The following is a 19,341-nucleotide window of genomic DNA, read 5'->3' as shown; positions in this document are numbered from 1 at the left end:
CAGGTTCCATTCCCTTACTCCCAATTGACTGGAGGGGCGGGGATGGGGTGGGGACGGGGTGGGGGTGGGGCGGAGACCAATTTCTGCAGGAAACTAGGGTATCTGGCTCTCTCCCCTGAACCTGGCTCTGAACAGTCTGTTCTTGTTTACGACCCCCACGGCAGGGCAACAGCGATTGCTCATCCCTGCATGTGATCTGAGAGGGCCAAATCTTTGAGGCCTGGAGGAAACTCAAGCCCTGCCAGCAGCCTGGCTGCGGAATGCTCAGCTGGTCCCCTCCTGGGGCTCATGTGACTGAGGTGCAGCTATAAATATCAGAGGGGCCTCAGACTAAGACAGAAGTCGGGGGTCAGGGGACAAAGACAAAAGAGGATCCGAGTGGGTTTGGAGACAAAGACTTGGTGTGACGCAGGTGGACGAGACAGTCGCATTTCAAAGCAATATGGATTATAAATCTAGCCTGATTCCTGATGGAAACGCTATGGAGAACCTGGAGAAGCAGCTGATCTGCCCCATCTGCCTGGAGATGTTTACCAAGCCTGTGGTCATCCTGCCCTGCCAACACAACCTCTGCCGGAAGTGTGCCAACGACGTCTTCCAGGTCAGTGCTAGGCAGGGCCCCGGACCTGGAATCCCCACCCCCTGCCCCTAGACCCCCGACGACTTCTCAGATGCCCCTCCCTCTCAGCCTAGGACACTTCAACCACTTGCTCCAGTGAGAAGCTACAGAGACACCCTCCCCCAAGGGCTAGGGATGGGGGTAGGGCTGGGGCTAAGGGGAAAAGGAGAGGCTCTGGTCCTTCTCTACCCATCTAGTCCCCACCCTGCCCACAGCTCCGCGCTCTGCCTGGACTGCTCGCTCTTGGTTCCCTAGTCAAGAGTCAAATACCTCAAGTGATAAGACGGGAGCTGAGTAGAGAGAAGAGAAAAACCAGGCCCTGCCTAGGGCAAGAGCCAGCTCCAGGGTGGCAGGAGGCCCAGACTTTGGGAGGAGGGTGGTGAGAAGAACATGGTCACAGCAGCATCTCAGAGGCTGCGTGCTCCAACATGGGGGCAGAAGGGACTCCATCTTCCTGAGGAGGCAAAGGGAAGAGTTGAGGCATTGCACTGGGAAGAGGGTCCGGAGCCACGACAGGAAATGCGCTTCCCAACTCGGGACTAGTTGCATATGCCAATAATCCCAGCAAACCTGAAACCTGAGGCAGGAGGATTGCTAAGAGTGTAGTCTGTGCTACCTAATTAGTTTGAGATAGCAAGACCCTACCTCAAAAACAAAACAAAACAAAATTTAAAATAATATCCTCGGAGCTGGCTCTAGTTCTAAGACCTGTGGTATCAGTGGTAAACCGAGGCATAGAAAGATTACAGCTGCTTGTCTTAAATCACATGACTTGAACTCATGTTAGCTGGTACTGATCCTCTTGACTGTTTAAGTGCTTCAACCAAGATACTTCACCACATGGGTGGGCTAGTTCTAGGTCAAGGCCAGGAACCGGTGGGTGCCCTTTGGTTTGGCCAATGTATCTGGAGCAACTGGGGCAAGGAGAACTGAGACTGGAGAGGGTAGGAATGCTGGCCTCATCTTTGCCTTGGCTGTCTGCAGGCTGCGAATCCCTACTGGACCAACCGCGGTGGCTCAGTGTCCATGTCTGGAGGTCGTTTCCGTTGCCCCTCGTGCCGCCATGAAGTGATCATGGACCGGCACGGGGTGTACGGCCTGCAGAGGAACCTGCTGGTGGAAAACATCATTGACATCTACAAGCAGGAGTGCTCCAGGTCAGTGTGCAGCCGAATGGCCCCGCCTCCGGCCCCGCCTCTTCCCCAGGCCCCTCCCACACCCAGGAGCCTACAGCCAGGTTCACCAGCACAGAGAGCCAGCACCCTCTACCTCAGACAGAACCTCAGCTCTTGAGTTCTGGGTATACTGGGGGCGTGAGAAAGCATCCTGAGACTAGGGTGCAGGTGTGTGTGTGTGTGTGTGTGTGTGTGTTTGCATTCATGGTAGAGATTGGTCCTCACTAGGTAAATGCTCTACCACTAAACTGTGTCCCCAAGGATGGAGCCTTGACATGTAGCTCAAGCTGGTATCAACTTGAGATCCTTTTGTTGTTTCTCAATCTCAGCTTTAAAAATATATATATTTATTTTATTTTGCTTACATATAGGTGTGTATGTGTGTGTGCACACACATGCCTGGCATCTGTGGGTATACCAGAAGAGGGTACTGGGTCCCTGTATTAGTCAGGGTTCACTATAGAAATATAACATACAGTATACACACACAGAGACACACAGACACACAGACACACACACACTCAAGTTGTGTAGTCCACAAGGCTGGATGTCTCAGCTGGTCTTCATTATATGCCAGAGTCCCAAAAGAATAGGCTCTAATGCCGGTGAAGGAACAGACTTGCTAGTGAGAGAGAGTGAGAGCAAGCAGGCAAATAGAGAGCTTCCTTCTTCCATGTCCTTTATAGTGGCTGTCAGGAAAAGATGTGGCCCAGATTAAAGGTGGATCTTGCCACCTCAAAAACAAAAAACAGACAGACAAACAAAAAACCGACCCAAATTAAAAGTGGGCCTTCCCACTTCAAATGATTTAATTAAGAAAAAAACCTCCCTAACTAGGCAGTGGTGCGACACGCCTTTAATCCCAGCACTCAGGAGGGAGAGGCAGGTGGATCTCAGTGAGTTTGAAGCCAGCCTGTTCTATAGAGTGAGCTCCAGGACAGCCAGGACTACCAAAGAAGAAACCCTGTCTCAACAAACAAACAAACCCAGCCACTTGGGTTTTTAGTTAATTCCAGATGTAGTCAAGTGGACAAGATTCAGCTATCACAAATGCCCTGGAACTAGAACTGGCTGTGAGCTGCCCTGTGGATGCTGGGAACCAAAGCAGGTCCTTTGCAAGAACAGCGAGCTCTTAATTACTCACCCATATCTCCAGCCTTCTCCTTGAACATCCTACACTTCTTTGTTACATTGTGTCTCATGTCCCTAGCACACAGCGCTACAAACGGACATTGTTGAGCCCAGCCACAGTGGCATATGCCTGTGATTCCAGCTACTTGGGAGTCTGAGGCAGGAGGATCTCAGTTCCAAGGTTCACCCAGGCAACATTGCAAATGCAGGGCCTGCCTGGATAGCTCAGAAAGATGCTGATTCATAGTAAGAAGATACTAAGGAGACTAAGGGGCTGGGACCGTAGGTCAGTGGTAGAACCCCTATCTAACAGAAGGTTCTGTCCAGTCCCCAGGCTCTTTCCCAGACAGCTCATACATATATACTGAAAAAATGCTTCTATTTATTATTGTTATTAGTGTGTGGTGTGGGTGTGAGTGCACACCAGCCATGGCCCATGTGTGGAGGTCAGGAAACAACTTTGTGGAATCAGCCCTCTCCTTCTGCCTTTACGTGAGTCCCAGGGAAGGAACTCGGGTTGTTAGCCTTGTGCTGCAAGCACCCTCGTCTCCTGCGCCATCTTCTCAGGCCACAGATGCCTATTTTGGATGATGATGACAAAATTTATAGTATATTCACGTCAGCCTAATGCTAATGCCTTCCCTGGGCATCGCCAAGGTGGTGTGGTGCCAGGGAAACCCCCATCATGATGGTCACAGTGTGGGGTTCCTGGGCTCAAAGATGGAAAAAAACAAAACCAAGTGTTTGGAAAAAGGCTCCTGAAGAGGGCAGAAAAGCCTGGTGTGACCAGCAGGGCTGTGGGAGGGGCAACACGGACCTGTGGGGGATGGTCACTGTTGGAAGTGGATAGCTGTAAGGGACTGGGGGAGTGAAGACACTATTCTAAAGGAATGGAAGATCTAGTTAGCCTCGACTCTAAAAACCCTGCCTAGAATGGGAAACAATCGATGTTGGAAAGCGACATCCCAGGTACCCTAGTGGAGGAAGCCATAAAGGGAGAAGACAGAAAGAAGGAACTCTGGGGTCGGCTAGATGGCTCAGTGAGTAGAGCTGCTTGAGGCCAAGGCTGATAACCAGAGTTCTATCCCCTGAGCCCACATGGTGGAAGGAGAAAACCAACTCCTTCAAGCTGTTCTCCAACCTCCATGGATACCGTGTGACACACATACCCCACCCCCAATACACATATACTAAATAAATACAGTTTTTAAAATTATAAAAGAAGAGATTCTGGGCCCTGGAGAGCCTTTATGTAGCGCCCCCAACCACATGATGCTTGTATGGCTTAGGGTGCACAGGCTGCCTCCTTCTCTGAACTCCAGGATGCCCTCGGGGTGCACTTACTCTTTCTACCTGCATTTTGTTTCCATGGTCTCCACACCAGGTACTGTATGTTATAGACTCAGGGAAGAAATACAGGCAGGCTTCCCTGCCCAGTTGGAGGGTACAGTCTCATAGATTAAATATAGACGTGAAGGCTGCCATCAGAATAAACGGCCCAGGCCCCAGCAACCAAATCTACGGGGCTAAAATTAGAGCATAGGAGTTCTGGCCCCTCTGGCTGTGCTGCTGGGCCACCTTGGGCAAGTCCATTTATTTGCTGCAACTCCGTTGTGTTTCCCACCCTGTGAGCATCTTCTGGTCTGACTGGAATTCTGGGGGTCTCCCCATACCCTCTGTAACAACTCAGGCCAGGTCCAACGACGGAGCAGAGCCCGAGTTTAAAGGTTGGAAACAGATTTGCTTGCTAGCATTAGCTTCCTTGACCTTGGGTTCCCAGAAGTTAAATAGGAGACTGTTTGGAGCAGCTTGACCCACTGGGAGCTGACGTACGGATGCGTGACTTCCTGTGCTTGGAGCTAGGATGGGGCAGGGAGATGGGACAACCCTGACCTGTGACTCTCCTCCACCTCAGTCGGCCCCTGCAGAAAGGCAGCCACCCGATGTGCAAGGAACACGAAGACGAGAAGATCAACATCTACTGTCTCACGTGTGAGGTGCCTACTTGCTCCTTGTGCAAGGTGTTTGGGGCTCACCAGGCCTGTGAGGTTGCCCCTTTGCAAAGCATCTTCCAAGGACAGAAGGTACTGACTACAGCTGCTATGCCCTGATGATTCTGGGGGTGGACTTGACCCTTGTGGATGTGCTGAGCCGGCCTTTCAGGAATAGTCCCTCTGGAGGGACTTCCCAGGCCACAGGGACAACAGCCGTCGCCTCCCTGGGGGAGGTGGCTGAGCTCATGGGTTATACTTAGAGCCACTTGAGAGCGCCTGGGTGTGACCAGAAGGAAGAGGCCACAGCTTCCCTGTCCTGTCTGCTAGTCTGTGGTCCCAGACCTCTCCACCCGAGCCTCTCATGAAGTCTAAGGCAGCTTTGAGGCTCTTCCCTGGACCATGGCAACCCAGCATCCTGCCATGGAGTGAGCTGTAGCCCTACTCTCTGAGCAGTGTGTTTGTAACACTCCACGCGGCTCTCTCTGCTAGAACTTTCCAATTCTGTTCCTTCTCTCAGAAAGTAGCAGCTGGGGATGGTAGTGCGGGCCTTTAAGCCTAGCATTCAGCAGGCAGAGGTAGGATCACTATGAATTTGAGGTCAACCTAGTCTACACTAGTCTATATATTGAGTTCTGGGCCAGCCAAGGCAGCACAGTAATACCCTGTCTTGAGAGGGGGGTGGGGAGGAAAAGGAAGGAAGGAAGGAAGGAAGGAAGGAAGGAAGGAAGAAAGAAAGGGGGGCTGGTGAGATGGCTTAGTGGTTAAGAGCACTGATTGCTCTTCTGAAGGTCCTGAGTTCAAATCCCAGCAACCACATGGTGGCTCACAACCATCCCTAATGAGATCTGATGCCCTCTTCTGGGGTGTCTGAAGTCAGCTACAGTGTACTTACATATTAGGAAGGAAGGAAGGAAGGGAGGAAGGAAAGAAGGAAGGAAGGAAGGAAAAAGGAAAAGAAGGAAGAAAGAGCGAGGGAGAGAAAGAGAGAGAGGAAAAGGAAAAGAAAGAGAGGAAGGAAGGAAGGGAGGAAGGAAAGAAGGAAGGGAGGGAGGAAAAAGGGAAAGAAAGAAGAGAGAGGGAGAGAAAGAGAGAGAGGAAAAGAAGGAAGGAAGGAGAAGGAAGGAAGGAAGGAAGGAAGGAAGGAAGGAAGGAAGGAAGGAAGGAAGTGGTTTTCCTTTGTCCCTTTGTCAGTGCCTTGCTGTGTGTTTTAGGTTGCTTGGTTCCCCTCTCTGGGCCTCATCTGTCCATAAAGGATACATCTGTGGTAGTCTCTGCTTTAGACCAGAGCTGCACCCCAGAAAGAGGGATAGTAACCCTGTTGGTGACTGTCACAGACAGGGAGCATGAACACTGTGCTGCTATAACACTGGAGAAACAGCGGGCTCTGAGTCTATTTCTGTCTCTCCTCCCCCCCCCCCCAGACTGAGCTGAGTAACTGCATCTCTATGCTGGTGGCGGGGAATGACCGAGTGCAGACGATCATCTCTCAGCTGGAGGACTCGTGCAGAGTGACCAAGGTGAGGGTGCAGAGCCGCCCTGCCCTGCCAGCGGTGAGGGGTTCGAGCCTCCAGGGCAGCTGCTCTCTGGGCAAGATCTGAGCTATGAGTGCAATTTGGGGTTTGAATCTTGGGTGCAAGATAGAGATGGCAGGAAAGGACACAGTCATTTCTCCATTCCCTCGGTGAACACAGCAGCTGTGTCCGAGCCTGCTGAAGGACAAGACAGACCCCAGTTGGTCCCTGACTGCAGAGACCCAATAACTCCCTGAATGTTTCCAGTGTTTTGCTGTAGAACAAGACTCCTGGGCCTTTAAAAGCTCACACTTGACTCAGGACTATGGAAACTCGGGGGCTCTGGAATGATACAGAAGTCTTCACTTGCTCCCTGTTTGTATTTTACTTTTTATGTATAAGATGTTTTGCCTGCACATATGTCTGTGTACCATGTGTGTGCAGTGCCAGAGGAGGCCAGAAGAGGGAGTCGGATTCCCTGGAAATGGAGTTCAAGATGGTTGTGAGCCTTTCACTATGTAGGTGCTAGCAATTGACGGGTCTTCTGGAAGAGCAGCCCGTGCTCTCAACCATTAAGCCATTTCTCCAGTCTTCTGTCTTTCTGCCTTGGATTTGATCTTTGTTTGTTTTTCAGGACAGAGTTTCTCTGTGTAGCCCTGGTTGTCCCGGAACTCCCTCTGTAGTCTGAAATCAGAGATCCACCTGCTTCTGCCTCCAGCGTGCTGGGATGAAAGGTGTGTGCCATCACCTGGCAGATTTGATTTTTTGAGACTAGATCTTATGTAGAACAGGACAACCTTGCATTTACTATGTAGCCTAGATTGCTCTTGAACTTCTGATCCTCCTGCCTCTACCTGCCAAGTGCTGATATTACAGGCACCATATACCTGGCTGGAAATTTGCATTTCTACTGAGCTTTGGCAGGCTGCTGGTTCTACAGACTGCAGAAGGCAGTGGTAGCTTTCCCAGCCAGATGTGATGGCACATCTGTAACTTAGCATTTGGGAGGTGGATGCAAGAGATCAGAGAAGTTCAAGGTCGCCTTCCTACACATAATGGATTTGAGGCCAGCCTGGGATACATGAGACTGTCTCAAAAAACAAAATGAAAATAGAGAAAGAAGAAGAGAAAAGAAAAAGAAAGAAGGAAGCTTTCTCACTCCTGGAAGAGTATTCAGAATTCTGCACTTCCTGGATGTGGTAGCACACAACTCTGACACCAGTGCTCAGGAAGAGTTTGAGGCTAGCCTGTCTACATACTGAGCTCCAGGCCAGCCAGGGCTACACAATAAGACCCCGTCTCAAAAGAAAGAAAGAGAGAAAGAGAGAAAGGGAGAGATAAGAAAGAAAAAGAGATTAAAAAATAAAACCAGTCGGACATGCTGGTGCACGCCCTTAATCCCAGCACTCGGGAGGCAGATTTCTGAGTTCAGGCCAGCCTGGTCTACAAAGTGAGTTCCAGGACAGCCAGAGCTATACAGAGAAACCCTGTCTCGAAAATCAAACAAACCAAAACCAAACCAAACCAAAAAACCCTCTGGTCTCTTCTTGAGGAGGGTTGGAGCTGGTAAGACCGGGGGCGGGGGGGTACACGACCATCATAACTGCAAGTGGGCTGAGCTGTGGAGTGGAGGGGAACAGCTTTGCTTCCTGTGTGACAGAGATTCTTCTTGCTGCAGATAGTTCCTGGGGCCCTTCTGTCTCAGAAAGTGCGTTGGGACCCCCATGGGATGTGACTGTAGGATTTCTGTCTTCAGGAGAACAGTCACCAGGTGAAGGAGGAGCTGAGCCAGAAGTTTGACGCCCTCTACGCCATCCTGGACGAGAAGAAGAGCGAGCTGCTGCAGCGGATCACGCAGGAGCAGGAGGAGAAGCTGGGCTTCATTGAGGCTCTGATCCTCCAGTACAGGGAGCAGCTGGAAAAGTCCACCAAGCTTGTGGAGACCGCCATCCAGTCCCTGGATGAGCCCGGAGGGGCTACCTTCCTCTCGGTGAGTGCAATCTGAAGGGTTTGGGTAGATTTGAACTATACTTTCTTAACCCTCGAACTGGCCGTTCAAATCTTGGTGAAATGCCAGGCATCTCGAGCCATTGCAGGCTCCTGGCTATATTTCTAATTTTTGTGGAGCTGAAACAGGAGGGGTGCAAGTTTCTGAGAAATCAGGGCAGTTTGGTGAAATATTATCTCAGAATAAAACATGCCGGTGTTAGGCTTGGTGACACACAACTTGGATCCCAGTACTTGGGAGACACAGGCAGAGGCAAGAGGATCTCTGTGGGTTTAAGGTTAGTCTGGTCTATATAGCAGCAAGCTCCAGGCCAGCCAAGACTGCATACTGAGACCCTGTCAATAAACAAACAAACAAATAAACAAACATAAGAAATATTGGCATGGAGAGATGACTCTGTGGTTAAGAACATTTCTTGTGTCAAACTTTTTTGTTGTTTTTAAAGATATTTATTTATTTATTTATTTAAGTACACTGTCACTGTCTTCAGACACACGAGAAGAAGACATTGTATCTCATTACAGATGGTTGTGAGCCACCATGTAGTTGTTGGGAATTGAACTCAGGATCTCTGGAAGAGCAGTCTTATCCACTCTTATCCACTGAGCCATCTCTCCAGCCTGTGTCAAACACTTTTAATCCCAGCACTGAGGAGACAGAGACAGGCAGATCTCTGTAACTTTAAGGCCAGCCTGGTCTACAGAGTAAATTCCAGGACATCCAGAGCTGCATAATAGAGAGAACTTGTCTCAAAACAAAACACAAACAGACAAAAACCAACCAAACCAAAATAACACCTTGGTTTTGTTCTTGCAAATGACCTGAGTCCAGTGCCCAGCACCTACACAGTGGCTGAGGACCATGTATAAGTCCAGTTCCAGGGCACCCAATGCCCATTTCTGACTTCCAAGGGCACCAGGCACATATGTGCAGGCACTCATGCATACACTTAAAATAAAAATAGATCTTTTACAAACAATATCAACAAAACCCAGAGAGGCTGGAGAGATAGATGCTCAGTGGTCAAGAGTGCTTACTATTCTTTCAAGGTACTTGAGTTAGGACCCCAGTACCCATGTCTGGCAGCTTAAAAATGCCTAGAATTCTAATTGTAGGGGAATCTGACACCCTCTTCTGGCTTCTAGGCGCTGTAATATATATATATATATATATATATATATATATATATATATATATATATATACATACATACATAGAAAAAATTTTAAAACATACAAAAAAACCTACAATACCCAGACCACATGCCTTCAAGCTCTTTACAGTCCAGCTTTGTCCGGCCCATGGTCTAAAAAGGAAGTTTGGTTGATGTTCACCCAGGAGACTTCAGACATTGTGAGTGGTTGGTCAGAGAACCCTGGCTTCCTGCCAGGACAGTGGATGCATACAGGGGTGCATGCCGGCTAAGATCTGTGCTACCCAGGGACAGAGAGAGAGTGAGTGTCCGAGTTCTGTCTAACAGGGCAGGAGGCGAGCTATGCCTGTACCACGGATTGGTACTGGAGTCCACCCTTGGGGGCTTCCATGTTAACCTCTGTTCTTTCTCTCCACAGAGTGCCAAGCAGCTTATCAAGAGGTCAGTGTCCCCCAGGAGTGGGTCCCACGCCCCTAGTCAGTGTCCCCAGGAGTGGGTCCCACGCCCCTAGTCAGTGTTCCCCAGGAGTGGGTCCCATGCCCCTAGTCAGTGTCCCCAGGAGTGGGTCCCACGCCCCTAGTCAGTGTCCCCCAGGGCTTCTGACACCTGCCCAGTAGGATCCTGTGCATTCATTTTGCAGGGATTGGGGCTCACCTCCCCACTCTCCAGACCATGTCCCCTACTTTCTTAGACATCCACTCTGCTTGATCCTAAAGAAGAAATGCTCTCTGCCTCTTTACTCCCTCACTTCAGGGATGGATTGTGGGGCTGGGATGCATGGATATAGAGCCAAGGCTAAGCTGACCCTTCCTGCATGGAGCCCTGAGACCTCACCCTGCCTCTCTCCCCACAGCATTGTAGAAGCCTCCAAGGGCTGCCAGCTGGGGAAGACAGAGCAAGGCTTTGAGAACATGGACTACTTTACCCTGGACTTAGAACACATAGCAGAGGCCTTGAGGGCCATTGACTTTGGGACAGGTAAAGGATGTGATAATGTTACTTGCTTATGCATGATTGACCTTTGAAAGGCAGCATTCCTCTTGAGTTCTGAGGGGAACTGTTAAAAAAGTCAAATTTACACAGCCAGTGTTGACAGGTCTCTCTATGGAGCCCTGGCTGTCTTAGAATTCTCTAAGTAGACTGAGCTGGACTGGAACACATAGAGCTCTATCTGCCCATCTCTGCTTCCTGAGGGCTGAGATAAAAGGCATGTGCCCAACATGCCTGGCTCCACAGACAACTTTGTGATGGATCCAGGGTCTAGCACAGTGCCTGGTACATAATTGTTACGAAATAAATTCTGTCTGGATCCAAAGCTCATGACATCTGGCATTAGACAGGTCTGTCTTCAAATCCCGATTCTGCCATTTGTGTGTTATCCGTGTGACCTTTGGCACTCCCCCAAACCCCTGCCTTTGTGGTCTCCTGCTTTGGCTGGGTTTTTGGGAGGATCTATTACCGGTACTCCAACCCAGGCCTTGGAGTCTTTGACTTAGCACCTAGGAAGTTTAGGCAGGAAGATGGCGAGCTGGAGGTTAGCCTAGGCTACATAGTCAAAAGGATATTCAAGACAGGTTGTGCTGTGTGAACATACATGTTAAAGGCTTGCACTACCCACTCCCTACCCACAGCAGGGAGACCATGCCAACAGCGTTTCTTAAGCCCATTCATGAAGACCAAGCCAGCCTCAAATTCACAGGACCCTGATGGCAGGCAAAAAAGGCATGGGCCACTACATTCAGCCCTGAGCCCATTTATTGGTTGGACTTTCCATGCTCTGAGCACTGAGACTCAGATGTAAAGTTGTAAAGGTGGAAATTCTATCACTTAATACAGTTCTGGGATGCGGCTCAGTTTGTAGCTTAGAAAACTGAGTTTCGACAGAGCAATCCCTTGTTCAAAGCCACACGGCTAGTAAGTAGGTGGCGCAGACCTCACCTGGGGCCCCTTGGCTTACAAGACTCTCTGAGGACATCTGAGACCCTTGTGAAGACACCATGGGACCTGCCCATAGTGATTCTCTGGGAGAAAACTATTCTGAACAGTCATTATGGTTTAAATTAAACAGGCCTCCTGCATTGTGGAGATTATGGGTGCGTCCTACATGGTTAGCTGGAGGTCTTACGTGACAGTTTTGTTGTTTTGCTTTTTTGTTTGTTTCTTGAGGCAGGGTGTCACTATGTAGCCCAGGCTGTCCTTGAATTAGTGGCTAATCTCCTACCTAAGTTTCCTGAGTGCTGGGTTTCCACGCTAAAGCCATGGTAGGCGTTCTGGTTGGTAGATAGCCTTGAGAAAGGTTGACTCTGCAATTCCTGGAGGCCCAGAAAGGCCTGGGGGAAGGAAGGGTCAGGGTCCCGTTAGGAAGGTTTGAAGGTCACACCCCAGGATGAGAAAGTGAGAATCCAGGTGTGGGGGGGTGTGAGATGGGGGGTGGGAGGTGGGGGGATGGGATGGGGACATCAGACTGTCCCACTCTCCTGAACAGAAACCCCACCCCCAACCCCTGGCCACCCTGAGACTGCCTCTCTGTGGACCTAGGAATCAGGCAAACAAGGAGATGCTGAGTCAGCAGATTTCAAAGGCGAGCAAATTCCTTTCAGTTGAGGACTCTGATCCCTAAGAATAGGAAATGCTTGCCCTGCCTCCCCTTTGTGGTGTGTCTGTTCTGTTGAGATGCACAGAACACTAAGTGTACCTCCTGCCTCACGGAGGCCACAGTCATGCCAGTGATGAAGTGTGCTAATGTCCTGGAGCAAAAGGACTATGATCTGGAAGGAGGAGGCAGGGAATGTGGAGGCCGGACTCTGTGAGCTTGAATCTTAACAAAGCCACCTCCCAGGTCCCTGCTGCCATTAAGTGCCCAGTTGGGACCAGAAATGGGGACAGATGTCCCCTCTAGGCCAGTCTTCTAGTAGCTGCTGTGAGAAGCCAGCCCCATCCTAACACAGTTGGTCTCCTCACAGATGAGGAGGAGGAGGAGGAGTTTACAGAAGAGGAGGCTGATGAAGAAGAGGGCGTGACCACAGAGGGTAAAGAAGGTAGGAGACCCTTGTGCCTTCACTGATGAGAATGCCAGGCTACACATTGCCAGGGTGTGTGCCTAGTGTCTATTATAATCTCGGCTCTCCTCTTTTGTTGCACGTGGTGGGTGGGTGTGCATATGCGCATGTCTGCACACTTGTGTGCTCGCTCAGGGGTGCCGTGCAGGGGCCCAAGGCTGGCATCCAGGATCTCTCAGATCACTCTCCACTGCATTCACTGAGGCTGGGTCTCTTAATAGAACCCAGAGTTCATGGATTTGCTAGTCTAGCTAGCTGGGTGGCTCAAGGCTCTCTTCTGCTATCTTCTGAGCTCTGGAGTCACAGGGGCTACCATGGTCACCTAGCATGTCTGAGTGCTGGAGATCTGAATTCAGGCCCTCTCCTTTATGTAGGAATCCACCCACCAAGCCATCTCCCAGCTGCTGCTGCTGCTGCTTTCTCCCCCCTCCCCCTCCCCATCCTCCCTCCCCTTCCTCCTCTTCCACCTCCTGCTCTACCACCATCATTTCCTCCTCCTCCACTACTTCGTCCTCCTCCTCCCCCTCCCCCTCCTTCAATGTACCCATGGTTTGCCAGGAGCTCATTATGGAGGACAGGCTGGCCTCAGAGCTGGGGTCAAAGGCATGTACCCTTACCCCTGATTAGTGTTCAACCTTAGTTACTGGAGCCAAATTCCAACCCAGCTAAAGTAACTAGCTCCAAAGAGTCTAAGGCAGCGGTTCTCAGCCTATGAGTTGCGACCCCTTTGAGTGGGGGGGGTGGGGTGGGGTGGAATGATCCTTTCATGGGGGTCACCTAAGGCCATTGGAAAACAGATTTACATTACCGTTCATAACAGTAGCAAATCACAGTTATGAAGTCACAATGAAGATAATTTTATGGTTGGGGGTCACCACAACATGAGGAATTGTACTAAAGGGTGGCAGCATTGGGAAGGTTGAGAACCACTACTGTAGGGTATCAGTAGCCCATTGGATTCTGACCGCTAAATTAATCTGAGGCTGAAGATGTGGAGATCTGGCTTTATTTGGCTTGTCATCACAGCTCAGGAGGCCCTGGGTCCTCTTGAGTCTGTCTGTGTCTCACCATGAGCCTGTGTCTGATTTTTCTCTTTCAGAACACCAATGAAGAAGGAGATGAGCGAGACACGCTCTGGACGCAGAGATGGGGGAGGTGGGGACAGGCCCATCTCGGGAGGGGGTTAGGGCTCCTTGGGGGGCACAATAGGGAAGTGTGTCTTCTCTCTGCTCAGAGAGCAGGGATTAGCATAGGGCTCCCCACCACTGTGTCCAGCAGCTGCTGAAACACAATTGGAAGTGTATCCAAGACGTCACAGGACACTTTTCTACGTTGGTGCGAAATGAAATATTTTGTATGTTTTTAAAATGTGATTTTTTGTATATACTTGTATATGTACGCCAGTTTGGTGCTTTTTGTACGAGAACTTTTGTATAATCACGCCTGGTCATTGTGTGACTGGCGATTGTCACAAAGCGGGAAGGAAGCCAAGACAATAGAGATGCCTACTTCCTTTCCTTGGTGGGAGGGCTGGGTCTCACTCGACGGCCTAGAGGGGGCAATGTACTGTACAGTGCCCATCCCCAAACATGGGGATAGGACTGAATTTGTGTTATATGTTGTTTTGCACAAGGGGCTGGGCCTTGGGGCACACACCCTTTGATCCCAGCACTCTGGAGGCAGAGGCAGTTGGATCTCTATGAGTTCAAGGCCAGCCTGGTCTACATGGAGAGTTCCAGGTCAGTCAGAGCTACATAGAGAGACTCTGCCTCAAAAATAAAAATGAAAAAGAATAAAAAATAAACTCACAATGCTCTTTTCCTGTAACTATGAAAGAGGTGTGATTTCCTTCAGCTTGAATGTGTGTGTGTGTGTGTGTGTGTGTGTGTGTGTGAGAGAGAGAGAGAGAGAGAGAGACAGTGTGAGTGAGTATGTGTGTTAGTGTATGAGTGTATGTGAGTGTGTATATGTGTGCGTTGCTAGCAGTGAAACTGAGGGTCAAGAAAGCACTCCATGAAAGTTCTACCCTGCTCTACAGGAGGTCCCAGCATCAGCCAACCTTTAATACCAGCACTTGAGAGGTAAGAGACAGGCTGATCTCTGTCTACAGAGGCAGCCAGAGTCAAGCAGAAAGCCTGAGAAACGGCATAGCCAAGGCTAGGCTTACATACCCCACACTTCCCAATGTGAGCTCCATGGAGAACCAGCTCTGCCACAAGCACAGGTTCTAGTTCTCCCAATGACCTGCCCCTGGCCATTCAGGGGTTTTATCCAGAGGTCCCATCCAAGGGCAGATAGCACAGGGGAATAGAACCGAGGCAGGAGGAGAGGGAGCAAATGTGTGCAGGTGTTCTGTGACTGAGCTGCCGTTGCTTTAGCGCCCCAACCTGGCTCAGTGGTTTGAGATATTTCTAGTGATTAGGGAGAGACAAGACTTGACTGTAATAGTTCTGGGGTTGAGGGACAGGGGAGCAGTGGGGGTGGGGCGGGGTTGAGAGCTTATCTGTTGGCTTCTCCCTATCTCCCACTTCTCAAAGCCCCAGTTTACCTCCTTGAGCATTTCCAGGTGGGACCCCTTGGTCCCTGGAGTCTTTCCCTGAGCAGTGAGAGGGCTCTCTGTTGTAGTTATACTTGGTGAGGCTCCCGTTTAGTTTGGAAGTGGTGGGAGGAGCCAGAGTTTCATGGTTCAGAGGAGCTGGGTCTGGAACTGCGGCTGTCTATGGGCAACAGACTGAATGAAGGTCACAGTGGAGCCCAGACTTCTTCCATGGAAGGCCAAGACAACCACTGGCTCCTGGGATGAGACAATTGTACAGAGCACAGTCAGCAGCCTCAGGCTCTCAAAGAAGCAAAAGGTGAGGCCCAGGGCAGGAGAGGCAACGAAGCAATACACCTTGTGTAATCTCAGAGAGTAGTGGAGAGTCAGCTCACCTACAGGCAAGCAGAGCACAGGAGCAATACAGACACCAGAAGCAGCCTACCAAAAGCAAGCTGATGAGAGAGCCTGGCATGGTAGCACATACCTTGAATCCCAGCACCCGGAGGCAGAGGCAGGCTGATCTCTGTAAGTTCAAAGCCAGCTTGATACCGAGGTCAAGGTTAGCCAGATTTAGACCCTGTCTCGGAATAAAAATAAAGTTAGAAAGTTGAGACCTGCAAAGTTGGCTTGGTGGTACACGCCTGCAATCCCGCTCATTTCTGGGATGGAGGCAGGAAGATCTGATGTTCAAGGCCACCCTCAGCTCCACAGCAAGTCTGAGGACAGCCTGAGATCCTGTCTTATGAAACAAAAGCTGACAGAGCTAGATGGGGTGCACACCTATCACCTCAGCCCCCAGAAAGCTTTTCAACAAGACAGCCATGAATCTGAGCCTATGCAGGGCTCATGGTAAGCCGTAGGCCAGACAGGGATGCATGGCAAGATGTGGCTTTGACAGTAACAGGGCTAGGGAATGTCACTTGATTAATGGAGTGTCTAAATAAGATCCATGAGGTAGGAGGTTTGATTCCCCAGCACAGCACAAACTGAGTGAGGATCCCATCATGTTTGGGCTCGGAGCAGGGGGATCAGGAGTTCAAGACCAGTCTGGACTACAGAATCAATTTGTTTTCCTGTGTGTGTATGTATGTAACTATGTATGTATGTATGTATGTATGTATGCATGCATGCATGTGTCTTAGTCAGAGTTTCTATTCTTGCACAAACATCATGACCAAAAAGCAAGTTGGGGAGGAAAACACATGAGTCTATGAGACCATACCTAAACATAGCATAATGCAAAAATACATTTAGTCCAACTTCTGAAGTGCCCATAGTCTATAGCAGTCTCAACAATGTTAAAAGTTCAGAGTCTCTTCTGAGACTCATCTAATCACTTAACTGTAGTCCCCAAAGCAAGACAGGAAACCAGCTGGGCAAACTCCAACTTTGCATCTCCATGGCTGACGTCAAAGCGCTTTTCAAATCTCCAGCTCCTTTTTGGTCTTTGTTGACTGCAACAAACTTCTTTCTCCTGGGCTGCTTCCACTCCCTGTTAGCAGCTTTCCTCAGCACATAACTCACAGATCTGACATCCTGAACATCTTGGGGTCTCCAAGGCAACTTCTACATTACAGCTTCTTGTTCCAATATCTGGGGTCCACACATGATCTTCTGGGCTCTTCCAAGGGGTTTGGGTCACATCTCCAGCTCTGCCCTCTGTAGCACTCTAGGCTCTGGTTGATTCCACTCCACTTCTGCTGCTGTTCCTGGTGGTCATCCCATGGTACTGGCATCTCCAGTACACTGGGGTCTTCCGCTGCAATTAGGCTTTACCAATAGCTTCTCATGGACTTTCTTCATGGTGCTAACCCTCAACTTCTTTACGCTTTCAGTTCTGGGCAGTTAACTGAAACTGAGGTTGCAACTTCACCAATGGCTTCCCTTAGCCTCTTACAATGCCAAGCCTCGGCTGCTCTTCATGACCCCTTCATGCCTTCAAAACCACCTGGGTTATTCTTACAGATTACCAAGTCCAGCTGCAGCACGAGGTACAACCTTGTCTCTAGACCACACCTTATGTGTGCTCTCAGAAAACACTTCCCAGATGATTTCACCTCAGTGATGCTGGTCTCTTCTTAGTCACTGCTACCAGCTAACCAGCATCAATTGTACCAGTAGTCCCTTCTGGTTTTGACTGTAAAGCTAGAGCCGCATAGCTGAAGTTACTGAGTTCTGCTGCTTGCTGGAGCTGGAACATGGCCCCCTTGTTCTATTACATTATCGCCAGTTTTCTGTTTTCCAACTCCTTCCCTGCCTAAGCTTGGCTGTCCTGGAACTTGCTCTGTAGATTGACTGTGAACTCAAGAGATCTGCATGGCTCTATCTCCTCAATGTTGGCTGTCCTGGAACTCACTATAGAGACCAGGCTTGCTTGAACTCAGAGATCCGCTTGCTCCTGCCTCCGGAGTGCTGGGTTGTGTGCCATCACACTCAGAACAGACTGAATTTGAGGACAAGCCTGGGATTCATGAGACGAAAAAAAAAAAAGACCTTAGAGCCTCCGTATATATTTCTGCAGGTCAAACACTTAACCTAGCAACTCCTCAATTTCCAATTCCCCTGTTCATGAGAGACCATTTAGAACTCACGCTGGTCAAGCTGTCCCACCTGTGTCTTCAGAGAGTTTCCATCTGCCAGACTGGGGCTCACTGACAATTCTCCTGGACACTGTGCTTCAAGTTTTGTTTTTCTGTTTTCGTGTGTGTGTGTGTGTGTGTGTGTGTGTGTGTGTGTGTGTGTGATGTGCCTATAGAGTGCACACGTGAGTGTGGTACGTATGTGGAGACCAGAGGTTGATACGGGGATCTGCTCTTGCTCTTACCACCTCCTCCCCCTTTTTGAGACAGGGTCTCACTATTTAGCCCTGACTGCCTGGCGCTCTCTATTTAGCCCAGGCTGGCCTTGAACTCAGAGGTCCTCTTGTCAGTGTTGGGATTAAAGTCATTTAAAAAAGAAAGAAAGAGGGCTGGTGAGATGGCTCAGTGGATAAGAGCACCCGACTGCTCTTCCGAAGGTCCAGAGTTCAAATCCCAGCAACCACATGGTGGCTCACAACCATCTGTAACGAGATCTGACTCCCTCTTCTGGAGTGTCTGAAGACAGCTACAGTGTACTTACATATAATAATAAATAAATAAATCTAAAAAAAAAAAGAAAGAAAGAAAGAAAGAAAGAAAGAAAGAAAGAAAGAAAGAAAGAAAGAAAGTGCTTCCTTATGTAAGAAAGAAAGAAAGAAAGAAAGAAAGAAAGAAAGAAAGAAAGAAAGAAAGAAAGTGCTTCCTTATGTAGTCCAGGCTGGTCTTCAACTATCTCTGCCTCTTGAATGCCAGAATGACCAGTGTAGGCCACTATGCCATGGCTAATTTTTGGTTTTGATATGAAACTTCTTTTTGCAGTTTGCAGTATGTACACAGTTGTAAAATGTAGTGAGTTGTTGTAGCATATAACTCCCTTACTGAAGTCAAGCTAAGGAAAAGAATATGAGCTAGCCTTAGAACCTTCCTGTGCCCATGCTAGCCCAGTTCCTGACCCTTCAGGGGCTGTTACCAGACGTCTTCACTCTCACACACCTGCTTGTCTTCTTAAGTTTTATTTATTTATTATACACAAGTACACTGTCTTCAGACACACCAGAACAGGGCATCTGATCCCATTACAGATGATTGTAAGCCACCATGTGGTTGCTGGGAATTGAACTCAGGACCTCTGGAAAAACAGTCAGTGCTCTTAACCACTGAGCCATCTCTCCAGCCCCTTCTTTTACTCTTTTTTTTTTTCTTTTCATTTTTCTTTTGGAGGGAGGAGACACCGCAGTTCAATCTAATTAAGAAAAGCCAACTTGGGGGCTGGGAAGATGACACTGTGACTAAAAGCACCGACTGGTCTTGCAGAGGACCTGGCTTTGGTTCCCTGCATCCACACGGTGGCTCACAACTACCTGTAACTCCAGCTTCAGGGGACTCAAAGCCCCCTCTGACTCCAAGGACACTAGTGCACAGACATACCTGCAAGCAGAGCACACACACACACACACACACACACAGAACAAAATAAACAAATCTTTAATAAAGAAAAGAAACATACTTTTACAACTGAGGCCTCTTATTTAATCCCCCTGCCTCAAGCCATGAACGCACACTCCTCTGGGTG

General features: G+C 49.4%; 1 protein-coding gene across 1 annotated transcript; it reads left to right on the top strand.

Moving 5' to 3' along the window:
* Positions 1-330: 330 nt before the first annotated feature.
* Trim63 (tripartite motif containing 63) lies at positions 331-11,965 on the top strand. Its single transcript, XM_021160834.3, is given in 8 exon segments — positions 331-601; positions 1,604-1,776; positions 4,841-5,009; positions 6,341-6,436; positions 8,187-8,420; positions 10,010-10,032; positions 10,445-10,604; positions 10,606-11,965. Coding segments are annotated over 8 exon segments (1,044 nt in total). The 5' UTR covers positions 331-442; the 3' UTR covers positions 10,636-11,965.
* The last annotated feature ends 7,376 nt before the right edge of the window (positions 11,966-19,341 follow it).

Source organism: Mus caroli, unplaced genomic scaffold (genome assembly GCF_978045245.1).
Source record: "Mus caroli unplaced genomic scaffold, Mus_caroli_1 scaffold_6, whole genome shotgun sequence".
NCBI lineage: Eukaryota > Metazoa > Chordata > Mammalia > Rodentia > Muridae > Mus > Mus caroli.
This window is presented reverse-complemented; position numbering and strand designations above follow the sequence as displayed.